General features: G+C 51.6%; 1 protein-coding gene across 1 annotated transcript; it reads right to left on the bottom strand.

Moving 5' to 3' along the window:
• Positions 1 to 1685: 1685 nt before the first annotated feature.
• PIN1 (peptidylprolyl cis/trans isomerase, NIMA-interacting 1) lies at positions 1686 to 13000 on the bottom strand. Its single transcript, XM_080674824.1, has 4 exons — positions 12587 to 13000; positions 10433 to 10645; positions 3399 to 3509; positions 1686 to 2298 (listed from the first exon to the last, which is right to left on the bottom strand). The coding sequence occupies exons 1-4, from the start codon at positions 12642 to 12644 to the stop codon at positions 2189 to 2191; spliced, it is 492 nt and encodes a 163-aa protein (XP_080530950.1). The 5' UTR covers positions 12645 to 13000; the 3' UTR covers positions 1686 to 2188.
• Positions 13001 to 18424: the final 5424 nt, after the last annotated feature.

The raw sequence follows: 18424 nt of genomic DNA, 5'->3' as shown, positions 1-18424 counted from the left end.
TTGCAGTACCAGCGTTTCCCTGAGTTGAGGGGACACGAACTGGCCCTGCCCTGTGGCCACAGAAACCTGGGCTGGTGCACAGGGTGGAGGAGTGAGCACCAGTTCCCTGGGACAAAGTTCAGCGGGGAGGGAAGGCTACAGGGTTGTCACCATCCTGAAGGCAGGAGGGGGTGGGTGGGGGGATGTGGAGCAGGTAAGGAAAGCCACAGCCACTGAGCCATGAATCAGCCTGACTCTGAGTGGGCTCTGGGGACATGTTTATCTAACAGGGACGTTCTTTTGTGTTTGGGTTTTGGCTGCTGCACAGCTAGACAAAGGAAGGGGAGGGGGGCCCACAAAGGCAGGGGCACACCCAGACTGGGGAGGTGGGGAGATGGGAAGGGGGTTACTCCCAGGGTCCCACCTAGACACAACTAGGGATACATGGCCACATGCACGCGTGAGAGAGACATGGATGCCCGGCGTGACAGGGAGCGCCACAAAGACCAGGACAGGAAACACCCCCCCTCTCCCTGGCAGCATCTTAGCCACCTGGGAGCCCAGGGACACCTCCTCTGGGCCTTCGCTTTAAAGCAGAACTCTGACACCCTCCTGCCCCACAAGCACTCACTTCTGATCCTTCCCAGAGGCACCACTGGGCCAGGAGGGGTGTGATCACTCCCCTGACTATACAGATCTGTTGACACAAACAGTGGGGTTGCTTGCTGCCTGCCTTGTGGCCCCCAAAGGTGATGGAAGATTCTGCCAGGAGGTGCAGCCAACTAGCCGACTCTCACCAGCCCACTAGAGCTGAAATTCATTAAACCTTCCTAATGATAAATGCTCCAGCAGGCGGCAGGCGGAGAGCAATTGCTCCAGAAACCTGCCAGATTGGAGTCTGCCCAAGTGACTGAGACTCAGCCCTGGGTTCGTGCCTCCCTTGGGGTCAAGGCAGTCAAGGCTCTATTTTGCTCAGGTTCCCAACCCCTGGCAGTCTGCTATCCCCCGATGCAGGCTAGTCCCCATTAAGGGGGCAGTGGAGTGGGCATAACCACCGAACAGGCCCATAACTCCCAGAATGAACTCTGAGTCCCCAGCCCAGGCCCTGGCACAGGGGCAGCTGTGAGGAAGGGATGAAGAGCAGGTAGGCTATACCCACAGCCTCCACCCTAAGAGGGAGAGCCCACCACCTCCCCCATCAGCCACAGGGATCCCCTCTGCTCTGACAGCCTCCTCCCCTGCCCCGTTCAGCACAAGGCCTCCCCAGCATCTGCAGAGGCGGCAGGACCCAGGCGCAACCTGCCAGGGAAGCATCAGGGTGCGGGCATCCTTCACTCTAACTGGGGTGGCCTGTGGGTGGGGGTGTGTGTGTGCCGGGAGCACCCAGGCTAGAGAGGCTTAAATCTGGCTCTCCCAGGATCCCCTGCAGGTCTCCAGCTCCATCTGCCCTGCTGAGTCCAGGGCTGTGGGGTCCAGGCAGGGTCCTTGCATTCTGGAACATCCAGGTCTGAGGACCGCTGGCAGATTGGTGCCCCGCTTCCCTGGAGCCTGGATGCTGGGATGCACCCTGGCTGTCCTCAGTCCCAGAATGTGGAGGCTTCTCGGGGAGGAAATGCAGGCTGGACACTAGGGGTGACGGGAGAGGCCTGCTCCCCCGACAGTGCGCCCTCCCCTCAGCGGGAGGAAATGAGACACAGGACAGTGGAGCAGTGGTTCCAGGTTTAATGGAGGGTGCGAGGGTGCTGCACTGCTGCTCAGAGGGCCCCACCGCAGCAGCAGCCTGGGCACCACATAGAGCATCTGCTTTTTGCAATTTAATAGAGGAACATGGCATAACCAGAAACAACAGAAGGCCCTCCTACCCCATCCTGGACACGGGACAGCTCAGCTGACGAGGCCTTCCCTTTGGGACAGGTCACCCCCAGCCCCTGGGTCTGGGAGCTCTGGGAGCCTCCCCACACCGCTGTCCTCCCGAAGTCAATTCCAAAAGAGGGGGGAATCTGGCGGGGACAGCCCCAACCTGGGTCCGACAGGGAGCCCCTAATGGTGCAGAGCCCCATCTCCTAGCCATTTTGGGAACAATAAATACTGTGTGACATCAGCAGGGAGAGGCGCCCATGCTCGGCTGACAGCAGTAAGCAGGGCCTCCAGGCCCAGCCACCCTGCCTGCCCCGCCCCACCCCAAGGCCAGGCTGGGCCACCTGCCCCCTCACTCCGTGCGCAGGATGATGTGGATGCCGGAATCCGTGAACACGGGCCCGCTCATCTCCCCCGTCCGAAGCGCAAAGGAGGCATCTTCAAATGGCTTTTGCATCTGACCTGGAGAAACGTAAGGGATGAAGTGTGGGGATCAAGACGAGGCAGAAACTCGGACCAGGCAGGACGGCCAGATGGGGCTCCCGCCTGTGCCTGGTCTCCTACTCATCTGTCACTTGGTTTATGGCCCTGTCACAGTGCTGAGCAGCCCAGCTGGAGGTGGCAGGGCCATTAAAGAGGCCCCAGGAAGCCTGAGGACAGCAGGAGGGATGTCAGGCAGAGCTGCTGTTGCTGCTGCGTGCTTAGTGATGCACTTTAGTGATGAATGTTTCCCTAGACCCAGCTCCCAGCCCCTGCCACATCATCTGTCCTGTCTGCCCCGTCGGCCTCCCGGGGTGGGTGGCAGCTCCTTGTTGGTTACCCCACACCTCTTACCCCATCCTGGGCATCTTGGGATGGAGGGAAAGGCAGATACTTTAAGAAGAGGAGGTGGTGGTCAGCTGGTCCCCTCTGCTCCTCCCTTTCCACTGCCCCAACCAGTCAGCCCTAAACTCAGAGCTGCTGATCCAACCCATCCTCCCCTCACCCCTAGTTCCCCACCAGCAAGGGAGGGGCAGAGGTTATGGGAGACTACCCTGGGGCTCTCAGGGGCCCTGCCTTATACTTCCAACTGGAGGAGAGGCAAAATGCAGCTTGGGGGCCTCCCAGTGATGGAGAAAAGTGTGCAAAGAAACACAGACTGACTCCCTATCCCAGGAGAGAATGACTCGGGAGAAGGCTCTGCAGTCATCCCTGCCCTCTACGAGCAAGGCAGCCTCTGAAGCCTGAGGAAGGGACTGTGCTGCCACCTGGTGGACCCTGAAGGCCTGTGCCGCAGGGGCCACCCCGCCCATCCTCCACAGCAGGTGGGGGGAATGTCCCGCAGTGTAGGCCTGCAAAAGAAATCATTTGGTCTGGCCCTGCCCAGGCATTAGGGGTGAGTAAATTAAATGTTTGAGCAAACATTAGCAGGCTAATTTTTAAGTTGATAATTTTGTATGGCCAGTGAATGATGTCATAAATACCCAAATGGTCCTTGGCAGAAAAAGGTTCCCCACCCCTGCTCCACAGGCTGGTGGGCCAGAAGGTCCCCCAGGGCTTGGTGGTGCCCATTACTTGCGCACCTCTGCTGAAAGCACCCAGGTCTCCCCTGGCCTTGGCCGAGCTGCAGTCACTGTACTGTGAAGCCAGAGATTCAAAGTCTTCCTCTCCGGACTTGATCTTCTGGATGTAGCCTGTGGACACACGACATGAGGGACACAGGAGACCATGTCAGGGGCGGGACAGGCAGAGAGCTTGATGAGCGGTAGCACATCACTCAGAAGGAAGCTGTGCTACCTTTGCTCTACTGTGTACACGCACACATGCATGCACTTGTGAATACTCGCCACCCGCACAGGCTAACACATCGCCACAAATGCCTTCTCCCTGCACACGCCTGAAGGCACAGGAGTCCATGAAGTGATGCCTTCCACACGTATGTGCGCTGTGACCCTGAAGTAACCTCAAGAGCCATGCTGGTCTCACAACCCATCCTAAACTCCTGCTGCCTTTATCACTCTCCCCCAATCCACACAAATATAACAAGAATTCAGCAACCCAGGTATGTGCCCTTGACCGGGAATTGAACCCTTGACCCTTCAGTGAGTGGGCCGATGCTCTAACCACTGGCCAGGCAAAAAGTCAAGCTTTTAACCACCCCCTGCCCCATAGTTCACAGCACCCAAATCTTCCTCTGAGCAGCCAGCTCTCTCGGACTCCTGTATGACCTCAAGGTCATGGTCACCCATCTGCCAGGGACCCGTTAAATTGGCATGCCCATGACAGTATGTTTACCACCTGTCTCACTGTACATCACAGCAGCAACCACAGTGTCCTGGTGTCTGATCTGCTTGATGCTCCCACAACCATCCCTATCACCCCTGCCTTCCCCATGTCCCTGTCACTCTTGTCTTGTCCTCACCATCCCTTTGCCTCTGAGTCTGAATTTTTAGTCATTTGCCAGCAGACCACAGTGACATGCTACACAGTGCCGGACATGGAGAACTTGAGAAATGTCACTTGCTACCATCATTCCCCCTTCCATTATGGGCTAACATCCCTGATGAGGCTGTCTCTACTTCTCCCTGACCTGCCCATCCCTGGTCCTCCTCGCTGGCACACCTGTCTGGTCTGGTGTGTTGCTTGCTCGGGCAGACTCACTGATGTGACAGAAGCCCCACTTGCTTGCCTGCACGATGTGGTGGCTTTTGACCATAATGCCCTGGTGTGGTTGGAACACCTCCCTGGGGCTGCTAGGTGGTGCCTCTGTGCCAGATACAACCATAGGTGATTCTGACCTGCACCAGATGTCACTAGGATACCCCTCTTCCTCCTCTCCCTGGACTTCCAGGTATCTCCTTGCTCTCAACCTCGGAACACCAAGGTTTCTCCTCCTCTTCTCTTCTGTCTGGACCTCAATTTGCCAGCCCGGGAATCCTGAGCACACAGCGCACCACCCCCTTCATGTGTACCTGCCTGCCTTAAAGAGACACACTGTCCGCACATGCCCAGCACCTGCAGAGCCAGGCCGAGACCTGAGCCCACTCCAAGCACCGCCTGGCTGCATCCTCCAGCAGCTGGGCCATGGGCATAACTGCAGGGACCCTCAAGACCAGATGGTCTGGCCAAGAAGCACACAGTGTGTGTGTGAGCAGGCGCTGCCAGCCTGAAAACCAGATAAAAGTCAAGCTTTTTGTTTTTGTTAATCCTAATCCGAGGATATTTTTTCCATTGATTTTTAGAGCAAGTGGGAGGGAGGGGAGGAGAGAGGTAAACATGGATGTGAGAGACACACATTGATTAGATGCCTCCTGGACGCACCCCAACTGGGTAGGGGATCTTGAACATGCAACCCAGGTACATGCCCTTGACCGGGAATTGAACCCTCAACTCTTTAGTGCGTGGGCCAATACTATAACTACTGGCCTGGGCAAAAATCAAGCTTTTAACCACCCCCTGCCCTATAGTTCAAGCACCCAAATCTTTCTCCGAGCAGCCAGCTCTCTCAGAAAACATTCTGCTCAGATGGAGCCTGAAATGATATTTAAAAAAACGTTTCCCTCTTTAGTTCACCTTCTAGAGGCTGACCTTCAGGAGTCTGGTCTTGGCCACATGCCAAGATGCAAGGGAACCTTCAGATTCCTGTGTCCCCTCAGCTCCACTCTTATACCCCACAGGGTGTCCCTCCCAGTCCTACCCTGCTTCTATGCTCCCTCAGCCCCATCTACCCGCCACCTTGATGGTGTCCATAATGCCATCCTTACTCAGGCAACTCTTCCCAGTTGAAGCTGGCCTGCTGTCTTCTGCCCGCAACTCCCCCGCCCCAAGAGCCTTTCCTAAGATCCTGCTCTGTGAGGTGCCCCCCTGGGCCCTGCATTTAACACTGTCCTGTTTGTGCGTCTGTGGCCTGCCTTGTACCAGAAGGACGGGGGCTGGGTTAGCCTTGCTCACTGCTGTGTCCCCAGCACCTGGAACTATACAGAGCAGATGTTCACTAATGTTGAAGGAATTCATGAATAAATGAGACAGAAACAGGCCACAGGGAAGGAGGGAGAGGGATCCACCACTGAGCTTTGTAGGCAGAAATGCCAGAATCTCATACTTTTTCTGTGAACCTCAGGCCCAAATATTAAAGAGAAGGCAAGACAGAAAGAATGAACCAGACACCCTGGCCTTTTCCCGGCAATGCCCTGGCCTCACCTGACTGCGTCAACACCAGTCACCAAGACAGCGCCCACCCAACCCCCATCCAACGGAGCTCCAGCTGGGACAGAGAGCTAGGCAGACCAGGCAGCCTCACCAGGAGCTCCCAGTCTGGAGCTGGCACCTTCCGCCTGCTTGGGGAGTTCAGGACTCCTGAAACAGGATGCGCAACAGAACAGCCTCTGCTGGCAGATCACAACACAGGCCTGAGGCTGAGGGGGTGGACTTGGAACCTTCACTGCTGTGTTCAGATCCCAGCTTTACTGCTCCTGTACTCTGTGACCCTGGTGGGTGACTTTTCCTCTTGGAGCCTTACTTTCCTGACCTGTAAAATGGGCTATTAGCAGCTCCTACCTTGGAGCAGGGCCTGGCCCAGAGCAAGCCCTTGACAGGTACTAGCTATCGGTCCCCACAATATGGACTGAATTGTGTGCCCCAATTCATGTGCTGAAGCCCTGACCCCGCAATGTGACTGTATTGAGAGATGGGCCTTTACAGAAAAAATTAAGGTTAGGTGAAGTCCAATAACTAGTGTTCTCATAAGAAGAGACACCAGAGAGTTCCATCTCTCTCTCTACATGGGCACACACCAAGGACAGGCTTTGTGCTGACAGCAAATTACCTGAGGGAAGTGAATGAACAAATAGGGTCGTCTCTGACCCTAAAAAGGTTTGGAGACAAACAAGGGAAGAAGCCTGGACAGAAAAAAGGTAACGGGTTTAGTTCTGTCATCCCAGAAGTCCCAAGATCCAGCAGACAGGGCCCCGGGAGACCAGAGACCCAGCCTGAAGCCAGCAGGCTGGGAGTCACTGACCTAGGGTGGGAAGATTTGAACCACAGCACTAACTGACCCTCGATCCTTGGACAGGTTCATGGAGAAGCCCTCCCCACCTGCTCTCCATCCCTCTGTTTCTCCATGGCCTGGCCTCCGCAGACAAGGACACCAGGATTACAGGCAGCCAGTTCTTGAGCTCTGATAGCTCCTGGCCACAACCCAGCAGCTGCAGAGGAGCCGGCGCTGAGAACAGGGGCATCAGCAGAAAACTTGGAAGCACTGGCTCTCATTGCAGGCAGCCTGTCCCCTTGGGCAACGGGCAGCACTGGCTCTGAATGGGTACTGATGAGACTCCAGACCTGGCTGCCAGCTACAAAGTGTGCTGCCCAAATCCTCATCTCCTGATCACCTGGAACAAGCCCATGACAGGGGAACATTCACTTCCATGGGAGAAAAAAGGAGCCCAAACGCCCCAAGCTCGCTGTCATGGCACCAGACTGCATCTCACTGCTCCCTCCTAACAACCCTGAAGGAGGCCTGCCTCAGCCCCAGCTCAGTGTCTCAGGGCATGGAGGCAGAAGAGGAAGATCACTGCCCAAGATCATCAGAGGGTCTGCCCCTGAGCCCACCAGCTCCTGCACCCCTGCCCAAAGCTCTCTCCATGGGCCCGAGTTCTTTCCATCAGCCTCGGGGAAGCAGCAGGGGCTGCCAGAGAGCAAAGGCCTGGTCTTGACCTTGGCCCCCACCATACACACCTAAATGACTGAGGTCAAGGCTCAGCACATAGACAGTGAGCGCCAGACAATGAGCCCATTGCTCTTCTGAGTACTCCCTGGACCTTCAGGGCCACCTTGTCCCCATTTTACAGAAAAGGAAACCGAGGCTCTGAAAATGAAGACACTTGCCGAAGGCCACACAGCTGGCACCAGGACCCATTTCTGTGTGACTCCAGGTCGGGCTACATGGTTCCGACTTTACCCCACCCCCGCCCATCTAATCCATCACCTATTCCTCTGGATTCTGCCTCCTAAATCTTTAGAATGCTCCACCCCTCCCACCCACCTCCAAGTTCAAGTCACATCATCTGTAGATGCAATTCCTCCCACAGCTTCCACCAGGCCCTCCAGCACAGGTGGGCATGCCCTACCCCTGCTAACCCAGTCTGCGTCCACTTAAGGTTAGGCCCCAGGGCCCAGCTGCTTACGGGGAGCATCCTCTCCCAAGTTACCCTCCCCAAGACCCAAGCCGACTTCAGCACTCTCAGGCCCCACAACAGTGTCAGCCCTACCACACACCTGTCCCATCCTAGTGATGGGGAAGCATCCTCGCCTGCCACTCCCAGGCAGTCCTCACAGCCTGACAGCTGAGCCCAAGCCCCCTCCCAGCTGCCTTCCCAACGTCTCTTCCTCAGGCCCCTCAGATTTAGTGAGTCCCTCCTCAGACTGCATCTCTCTCCAAGTCCTCTCTACCAGTGGTGGCACCTCTTGTCCCTCAATCGCCAACGCCTTTCTCTCTCCTCTGGTCCAGAAGCCTTGAAACAGGGACCACTTGAGCTGGGAGGACCCAGGATGTCATCTCAAGATTCTCTCTGGGCTTTCTCCACTCGCTTCCTCCTTTGCCCCGAGGCAGCCAGATCCACCCCCCGCGACAACCCCCTCTTCCCCATCACTCATAGCTGGTCCCAGCCAACCTGGCCTCTGGACCTTCTGGCTTCCCTGGCCGTTCACCCTCCAGCCACACAATTCTGAAAGCACACCACTGCAGGGCCCCTCTCCGGGTCACACCTGGCCATGTTTCCTGCAATGACCAGGAAAGACCCCAACTCTCTGCCTTACTGTAGGCCCTCCTCAACCTGGCCAGGACCTGCCCTTGAAGGATGCGGTCCCTCTTCAGTCCCCTGCACAGCATTCCAGAGTTCCGTTCACAGCCTAGCACCAGGCCTTTATTTCTGACATTTCCTCGGCTAGGAATCCTCTGTTTCTTACTGCTCCACGAAATAATGCTGAGGGCTCACATGGGCCAGGCTGTGTGCTGGGTAGTGGGGAAACGGGGGGACAGAGCAGATCCAGTCCCTGCCCTTGTGAAGCTCAGGAGGCAGTTTTTAAATCTGCCTCAGATTCTGTGCAAGAACTGAGATCCTCCCTATAATGTTATGAGGCATGAGGCTAACAGGTGCCATTTATCATGCCAGACACCCTATGGGGGAGGGGGTATGCATGTGTGTAAGTAATATCTTACCGGCCAAGTACTGGACCAAGTGATATGATAGCTAAGCACAGCCAATACTGACTGGCTGTGTACTCGTTGCCAGGCCTGTGCTAATAACAACAATCATAATCACCGCGAGTAATTATAGAATGTTAACTAAGTGCCAGGTGCTGTTATTCGTGCTTTACTGTATTAGGTAAGAGTCCTCACAACTGCCCTGTGAGGTGGGTCCTATTATAAATACTAATTTTACAGGTAAGAAATTAAGGCTCAGAGATGTTAGGCAACTTGCTCAAGGTCACACAGCCAGGACCTGGCAGAGTCCAATGGGAACTCAGGCTGTCGGGGCATGGATGAGGGAGCAGTTATGTGGGGCAGGAGCAGCCAGGAAGAGGTCTGGGGTCTCTGGTGGGAGAGGCTGAGTGGCTGATGAAGTCACAGGTGAGATCCAGATTAGCATTGTCCAACAGGAACTTCTCCCGAGGATGAAGATGTTTAAATCTGCACTGTACAAGACGGCAGCCCTAGCCACAGGTTGCTGCTGAACACTTGAAGTGTGGCCAGCATGACTAAAGAACCAATTTTTAACATTACTTCATGTAAGTGGACATCGCCGCATGTAGGTAGTGGCAGCTATACTGGACAGCTCTAGGTCAGGGTTCTGCCAACAATGACCCACAGGCTTGCTATTTTTATAAGCAGAGTTTGATTGGCATATAGCCACGCCCATTTGTTTACATTTTGTCTAATGTTATTATTTTACAAAGCAGAGCTTACAGACACTGTTTGGCCTGTAAATCCTAAAATATTTACCATCTGGCCTTTTGAGAAAAAGTTTGCCAACCATTGTTCCAGACTCGGAGAAAACAGAAGAGAGCCAAGACAGCCTCCTCTCTCCGGCAGAATGAACTTACCAACTGCTGGCCAGTTCTGTACTGCTACCTTCCCTCCCACCCTCCCTCCCTCCCTCCCGACCCACTCCTGGATGCACCGCAGAATCCTGCTTGATGACAGTATCATCAATCACTCGCACTGACTGAGGGCACACCGCGTGCCATGCACTGTCGCATCTCACTGAATTTTCACAACGACCCTCAGAGGCAGGTATATGACGATGCCCATTTTATAGAGGTGAAAACTGAGTCTCAGGGAGGTGATGTGGGCCCCTGAGGTCATAGAGCTTACAGCAATCTGCTAGCCCCAACGCTGGGTCTTCCCACTCCTACAGATGGAAAGAAAAGGAGAGGTGGCCATGTGGGCCAGGCTCACATCATGTGCAGGCACTTTTGTGTCGGCCAATGCCACACCTCACAGCTGAGCAAGCTGGGGTAGAGGGTCTGGTGTGATTTCTACGAGGCTTGCTCTGCCCCCTCAGGGAGAGGTACCCTCCCCTCCCCTTCCCCCCCAGATCCTGTCTCCAGTTCTGCTCACTGTTGATCAGCTCCAGGGCCTCCTCCTTGGTCCGGGTTATCTTCTCTTGCCTCCAAGATGAAGGCCGCCGTGACTGGCTGTGCTTGACCAGTAGGTGTGAGCAGCGCACCCTGGTAGGTTCCCCCTGTCCATTTTTGCCACTGCCACTGCTGTTGCCACTTGGCCGCTCCCACTGGCTGGCGTTAGTAATGTGATTGAAGTAGTACACCCGGCCTGGAGGGAGAGGAGGTGGATATTCAGCTGGGCCTGCTCAAAGGACACCACCCTGAGGCCAGAATAAGGGACTGGCCTAAGAGATGCCATGATTCAGCAAATTCACTGTGTCCACCGCATGCCACAGGCCCTTAAGGAGCTAACATTCTAGGTGGGGACAGATCGCCACCAGTCAAGCAAATAAGACACGGTAACTTCAGTCACTAATAACTTTGAATGAGCCAGGGTGACACAGAGAAGCCAGCCCCACCCCAGAGGTGGACCAGGGTCGGGGAGATGAAGTGGTTCCAAGCATGCACTCGGCAGTCAGACCACCTATTCCAACCTGGTTCTGCCTCTTACTCACTGTATGACCTACCTTCCCCAGGCCTCGGTTTTCTCACCTGTAACATGGAGATGACAACAGTACCTGCCTGGTGGGCTGTTGTAAGGACTGAATGAGTTCACATCTGTCAAGTGCTTAGGATGGTTCCTGGCACACCTTTAAGAGTGTGATAGCTATTACTATCTCCATTTTATAGATGACAAAACTAGGTAATGTTTCCCAAGTGTTTACTGTGCTCCAGGCTCACTATGGAGGGAGGCAGGAACCGTACCCAGGTGTGTCCGACACCAAAGCTCTGCTCTTTCCCCTACAGCATACTGTGCTACACAACAAGGGGTCAGAGGTTACTCAGCGACTGAGAAGTATGGAATGAACACGGCACACAAGAAACTTGAAGTGGGAGGGGCCCAGTAGAAAAGGGGTGTCATTCCACGGGCCCAGAGTTTGCCTGGGTTACATGGAGGACTTGTGCCCAGCACTGTGAAGGGCTAGATGTCATCCTAAGGGCTGTCAGGGCCAAGCCAAGCAGAAATGGCAGAACTGGGGGGCCAGAGTTGAGCAGAGCATCAGGTTTATGGCACAGGTCACAGTCACAGGCCAGGCTAGAGCAAGGTGAGTGAGAGCTGAGCCATGGAAGGTCTATAAAACCTTGGTAATGGACTCTATCTCCTTGAAAAGTGGCGGTGAAGTGAGAGATGAGGCCATCAAACTTCATGGGGTTAATGTGGAGAGTCCATGATGAGGCATGCAAAGTGCTCATCAGAGTTATTACTGCGACGATGACTACTATGGACAATGAAGGGGTGGAACAAGATGCAGGGCCTGCTGCTCTGCAGTTTGCAGTGACAAGGGTATGGGGCCCTGGAGTCAAAACGACTGGGTTCTAACCCGGTCCTTAGCCCCTGCCCCCGGAAATGAATGACTTTGGGCAAATTCCTTCATTTTTCTGGCCTCGGTTTCTTCACCTGCAAAATGGGGTTAATGACTGCCGACTACCCAGAGTTGTGGCCATTCAGAGAAGACACTTAAACGCTTGGCACAATGCCTGCAGCTGATAAAAGTACCCTGTTGTTGACATTATTACTATGGATAAGCCTTATATCGGACCCAAGAACAGGGGCTCAGCATTAGGTGTGGGTGGCAGGAGTGGTAGCAGGAGTAGGTTGTGCATCAGAGGCCGGGGCACACCCTGGGGCTACACTCTAAGCATGGGCTTCGGGTGTTCTCCCCCAGAGATGGACCACCAGGGCCAGCGGGGTGCAGACACGTTCCCTAGCGAGGTCAGGTGCATTAGGCCGAAAGGTGTCAGCCCGGTCAGCAGGGCCAGGACCATCGCCTGGAGGAATGCTGTGGGATCACCAGCCCCTCCCCGCGTCCCCCCCCCCCCCATCCCCCGCAATGCGCTGGGCCTCCCTGGCCCCGGCCCAGCCTGTTTTCTCTCGCTTCCCGGCTCCAGAGGCTCGAAGCCTCCACAGGGCGGGCCGGGGCCGTTACTCGGGATGATGCGGAGCCAAGACCCCACGGGAATAGGGCGGCGGCGCCGCGCCCGAGGGCGAGCTCGAGCCTTGCTCCCGCAGACCCGCGCGGCCCCGCCCCAGCCCGGACCCCCGCGGCACCTGAGCTGCGGCTCATGCGCTTCTCCCAGCCGAGGGGCAGCTTCTCCTCGTCCGCCATCTTCCTTCCTGCGGCAGCGCCTCCTCCGCCTCCGCCGCACCGCCTCTGCCGCCCGCACCCGCCCAGCGCTGTCGCCTATTGGCGGGGCGCGCCTTGCACCGGGCCTGGCGACGACTCCCATTGGGCGTCTTAACTGGCTTTCTATTGGGCAAAAGCGAAAGCGGGCGTATCCATCCCACCTTTTTTTACCTGGGCCCCCCTCCTTGCTCTCCTCGGGCCTCTAAGTGGTGAGGAAGGGATACACTCCCGCCTTCTCAACTCCCTTTTTCAAGCTTCAAAGAAGTCCCCATCCCTCCTGCGCGTCCTTAGCCTCAGAACCTATCTGATTGGCTACTGCAGCCGCAATTCCCGTCTTCCTAAGCCGTTTCCGGAGGGCCGCAGCCCACCTGACGGAAGTGTCTAGCTAGTGCGGAGGTAAGGGCAGCCGACCAGATGCTTGGGAGAGGCGGTGCTGCCTTTACTGTTGCCATAGCAACGCAGTTGCCTTGGTGATAAAGCATCTAATAACCAGAAGCCTAAATCTGGCTTCTCTATCCTTCCTCTTTCCTTCAGATGTTCAAGACTAACCCTTATTTTATTTTTTGTGCAAAGCTAACCCTTTTCCTGTGCCACTGACCCAAACACCTTCACTTATTCCTTCTCAAGCTGGGTCTTGCCTCCATCCTGATGACTGGTGGGTGTTGGCATTGCCACTCAGATGGGGACATAGAAAGAGGCGAAGGTTGGAGGATGATGAGTTCAATCTGAGTCAATTTAAAATGGAGTCTGCGGCGTCCACGGGACACTGACGAGGTGGTTGGGGACCCAAGGCTGGACATAGATATGGAAGTAAAAGAGACTAACAGGAGAGTTCAATTATAGTTCATCTACAGCATGGGCCCTCATGTGATCACTAAAAAGAATGAGGCACAGTGAAAAAGAGGGAAACATGTTCACAAGAAAGTAGAGACAGGATTCGGGAGAAGGTTAAGAGCACTTAAGAGCCATGACTGGTTTGGCTCAGTGGGTAGAGCATCGGCCTGCGGACTGAAGGGTCCCGGGTTCGATTCCGGTCAAGGGCATGTACCTTGGTTGCGGGCACATCCCAGGTGGGAGGTGTGCAGGAGGCAGCTGATCGATGTTTCTCTCTCATCGATGTTTCTAGCTCTCTATCCCTCTCCCTTCCTCTCTGTAAAAAATCAATAAAATATATATTAAAAAAAAAAAAAAAAAAAGAGCACTTAAGAGCCAGATCGCTTGAGTTCAAAGCCTGGCTCTACCATTTGCTGTGACCTTGAACAAATTACTTACTTAACTTCTGCATTTCAGCTTTCCCACCTGAAAAAATGAGGGTAAGAAATAAAATATATTTCATGCATATCTTTGATGTAAAGTGTAAATGAGTTAATTTATGTAAAGCACTCAAAACAGTGCCTGTCTGGCCCATACATAGCAGGGATGATTTTCTGGGTGGAAAAAAGCAAATCATAGTACAGCATAGCAATTATAGTATGTAGAAAGGCATAACAAAATGAAAAAATTACTTAATGACATCATCTATGGAAATATATCGAAGTATTAAGAGTATAAAAAAGCAAGCTAATGAACAGTATCAGTATTAGAATATGTATAATTAACGGTGTAAAAACTATAGATTTATATCACAGAAAAGTTCTGGATTCAATCAAATATATTATAACTACCACTGGTGATACAGATGAAGAAATGAACAACTTAAATAATGCCATTTTGATTTTTTACAAGCAAGAATTAGCATAATAATCCTTTAAAAATATATAATGTTAGAGTTAGGGCAGAGTTACAAAAGTAGTATAAGTGTTTTATTATAGAAGATAGAATTTCATATACTCTTCATCTAGTCTTCCCTTGTATTAGCAGATGCTAATAACAGAACAGAGGTTCTTAACCAGAGGTGATTTTGTTCCCCAAAGGACACTTGACAATGTCTTAAGACGTTTTTGGTTGTCACAAATGGGTGGGATGGGGGGGGGGGCATTGTTACTAGCATTTAGTGGGTAGAAGCCAAGGATTCTGTTAAATATCCTGTAATGCACAGCCCCCACAACAAAGAATTATCCAGCCCCAGATGCCACCAGTTCCAAAGCTGAGAAACTCTGCCATAGAGTAATTATCAACATTAAGAAATCAACATGGTGGGTGGCAGCAGTGTGGAGGTGGTTAATGGGGGAATAAAGAGGACATCTGTAATACTTTCAACAATAAAAATACATTTAAAAAAAGAAATCAACATTGGTACATTGTACATTGGCACTCTTTTTAAAAATGTTTTTATTGATTTCAGAGAGGGAGAGGGAGAGAAAGAAACATCCATGATGAGAGAGAATCATTGATCGGCTGCTCCCTGCACGCCCCACCCTGGGGATCGAGCCTGCAACCCAGGCATGTGCCTTTGACTGGAATCAAACCCAGTACCCTTCAGTCCGCAGGCTGATGCTCTATCCACTGAGCCAAACCAGCTAGGGCAGTACAATACTTTTAGACTAGACTTGAATCCACATCGTCACATCTCCTTAGTCTCTTCCAACATGTGACAATTTTTAGGTCTTCCTTGTGTTGCACGATCCTGATACTTTTGAATAGCAGAATGCCCATTCTGATGTTTTATCATGATGGGGTTTGTTGGGTATTTTCTCATGATTAGATTGAGGTTATACATTTTTAGGGAGGATACCACAGAGATGATATAACCTCAGTGCATCATACCTGGTATGCAATGTATTCCTGGTTGTATTAAGATATCTATTGTTGCAATGACACTTATCTCACAACTTAGTGGGTTAACACTTATTTTCTCACAGCTTCTATGGGTCAGGAATCCAAGCACAGTTTAGCTGGTGGCTGTGGTCTAATTTGAAGGCTTGACTGGGGCAGGATCTACTTCCAAGCTCTCTCAGGTGGCTGCTGGCAGGATTCAAGTACTAATAGGATGTTTGTCTGAGGACCGCACTTCTTTGCTGGGGGTTTTTCCATAAGGCAGCTCACAACATGGCAGCTGGCTTTCATCAATGAACAAGTGAGCAAGCAAGACAGAAGCCAGTTTCTTTGCAACCTCATCTCATAAGTGATATCCTACCACTTTTGCGATGCTCTACTTGTTAGTAGCTACACCTAGCCTGTACTCAAGAGGAATGGATTACACAAGGATGTGACTACACAAAGATAAGAGGGTCATTAGGGGCCATTTTAGAGGCTGCCTACCACACTTGCAATATTAACTTTGGTTAAGGTAATTTCTGAACTTAATACTTTTGAGGGATACTTTGAGGCTGTGCCCTTTCAACATGCTTCCATCCTTCTTATTTTGGCACTAGATGCTCCATGCCCAGCTTGTATTTTCCCTGCTCTTGCTCTAGAACCAATCACTTCTCCAAGAAGCTCTAGTTCCTTTCATTGGAGAATGTTAAAGATCTGGGTGCTGGACATGCTCATTGCACTGGGGTGTCACTGCTTCTGGTCCCTCTAAGTGGAAAAAGCAAGTATATATATGTATGCACACATATCTGCATGTCTATATACAGAGTAAATAAAAACCATGCATCCACACTGATGCCTCTAATCCAGTCCCACAGGTTCATTCTAACAACACCCTTCCTGCCTCATTTTATTTGTAACTTTAAAAACAACATATTTTTATTGATATCAGAGAGGAAGGACGAGGGAGAGATAAAAACATCAATGATGAGAGTCATCAACTGGCTGTCTCCTGAGCTGTGGGGATCTAGTCTGCAACCCAGGCATATCCCCTGACCGGGAATCGAACCATGACCTCCTTGTTCATAGGTCGACACTCAACCACTGAGCCATGCTGGCTGGGCTATTTGTAACTTCTTTCTCCAGCAGTGAGAAACCTGGCTCTCATTACCTACAATATATTTACCCATTTGTTCAACTCGTATGTGTAGATACATATGTATGTATAAAAGTTTCAGAATTTTTAAATCCTATCCCTGTGAGGAACATATTTACCAACTAGAGTACAGTGTTTTTCTACACTTCTTTTTGTCTTTAGCCTTCTAGTAGCCTATCATATACTTTTCCCAAACTTAGGTCAGCTTCTTCCCCACCTTCTTTTGTGTGTGTGTGTGTGTGTGTGTATTCACCTGAATAGTCAGGGGACTTCACCTATTTTATTTAGGTTTTCACTTTTTCAAATTCCAACCACAAGCTAAATACAATTGGAAACCAGTTAGCACTAAGTTTGTTCCAAAGGAATAGGATCATTCAGATTTACTCCAATAAAGTATCTTCCCCACCTTCTTCAGTGTGGTCATGTGATTCATTTGTAATACAAGCAGATTCATTAGATGGTCTGCATTCCATTTCTTCCTACATTGTTTCTGACAAATAAGTCCTGCATCCACCACCACAGTTCCATCATCAAAGAATCCCTCCATACTGCCCTTTTATGTAAAAAAAAAAAAAATCAATAAAAATACCAATGAAAAAGAATGAAACATATAATTTACATGGAAAGATATCAAAAGCATAAAAAACAAACTGATGCACAGTATGTGAATATTATAAAATGTATAATTCTCCCAATTTTATAAAAACTATCGGTTGTATTTCGGAAAATGTCTGGATTCACTCAAATATGTTAATAACTGCAGTGGTGGGAGGGGGGATGTTAATATGAAACAATTTTTGTTGTTACCTCACCTGAGTATATTTTTTTCCATTGATTTTTATATAGTTGAAGGGGGGTGGAAGAGACAGAGAAACATTGATGTGGGAGAGAGATATCGACTGGTTGCCTCCCACACTTGCCCTGACCGTGTCAGAGATGGAGTCTACAACGAGGCAGGTGCCCTTGACCAAATCCAACCTGGGGCCCTTTAGTCCTCAAGCCAACGCTCTAACCACTGGGCAACCAGCTAGGGCTGAAACAATGTTTGAAAAAACATTTGGATATTTTTTACAAGCAGATATTAGCATAGTTATCTTTTAAAAGTAAAACTGACGTTTATACAAATGCGCTTAAAAAGTTCTGACCTCAGGAGAGAAAGGGGTGAGGAAAAGGGTTTTACTTTTAGCACATATTTTCTATGCCGATTTGAAATAAGGAATCACCTTGTCAGGGCTGTCATGTAGTTTATTTATTTTGCTTTACTTCAGGTCTTACATTTAATTTCTTTCTTTATATTTTTAAATTAAATTTATTGAGGTGACATCTATCCTATATAATAAAAGTGTAATATGCAAATCGACCATCTGGACAACCATCCGGGATGCTATGATACCCACTGGCACCAGGCCAGCCAAGGTGGGTGCGATGCGATTGGTCGGGCCGGGCCATCACCCCATGATAGCCCCGCAGAGGGAGGCCCAGGCCACTGACAGGCAGGCTGTGGCCGGTGGGCGGTGCCTCCCTCTGCAAGGGAAGCCTGAGTCCCGGGTGCCAGAGGGAAGCTTGTGCCATCAGCTGGGGGAAAGAAGGGCTACTCTTGCACAAATTTCATGCATCGGGCCTCTAGTTGGTTAATAAAAGGCTGTCCTGTAGTTTAAAAAAAATTTTTTTAACAGATAAAGGGGGATATTGAGCTCTAAGGGTAGGAAGAGCGAGGTTAGTGGGAGACAGACATGTCTTAGGGATAGAAGGGAAGCCAAGAGGCAGGTAGAGAGACCAAAGAGAAACCATTCTCAACGGACTCCAGGCCAGCAGCCTCCCAAGCAGCTGGCAGGTCCATCTCCCCAGAAGCTTGGTGGTGAAGCAAAGGCAGATGCTGGCAGGAGCTTGGGGGTTGGGGGGGTTGCAGGGG

This window comes from Plecotus auritus (assembly GCF_963455305.1).
Source record: "Plecotus auritus genome assembly, chromosome: 6".
Lineage (NCBI taxonomy): Eukaryota > Metazoa > Chordata > Mammalia > Chiroptera > Vespertilionidae > Plecotus > Plecotus auritus.
This window is presented reverse-complemented; position numbering and strand designations above follow the sequence as displayed.

What these genes read in the sequence shown, in the direction of transcription:
- PIN1 (XM_080674824.1), bottom strand. Translation starts at nt 12,644, where the DNA reads ATGGCGGACGAGGAGAAGCTGCCCCTCGGCTGGGAGAAGCGCATGAGC. An exon ending in GCGCATGAGCCGCAGCTCAG is followed by an intron (nt 10,646 to 12,586) that starts GTGCCGCGGGGG and finishes CTCTCCCTCCAG; the next exon opens with GCCGGGTGTACTACTTCAAT. An exon ending in CCTGGGTGCTTTCAGCAGAG is followed by an intron (nt 2,299 to 3,398) that starts GTGCGCAAGTAA and finishes ACGTTTCTCCAG; the next exon opens with GTCAGATGCAAAAGCCATTT.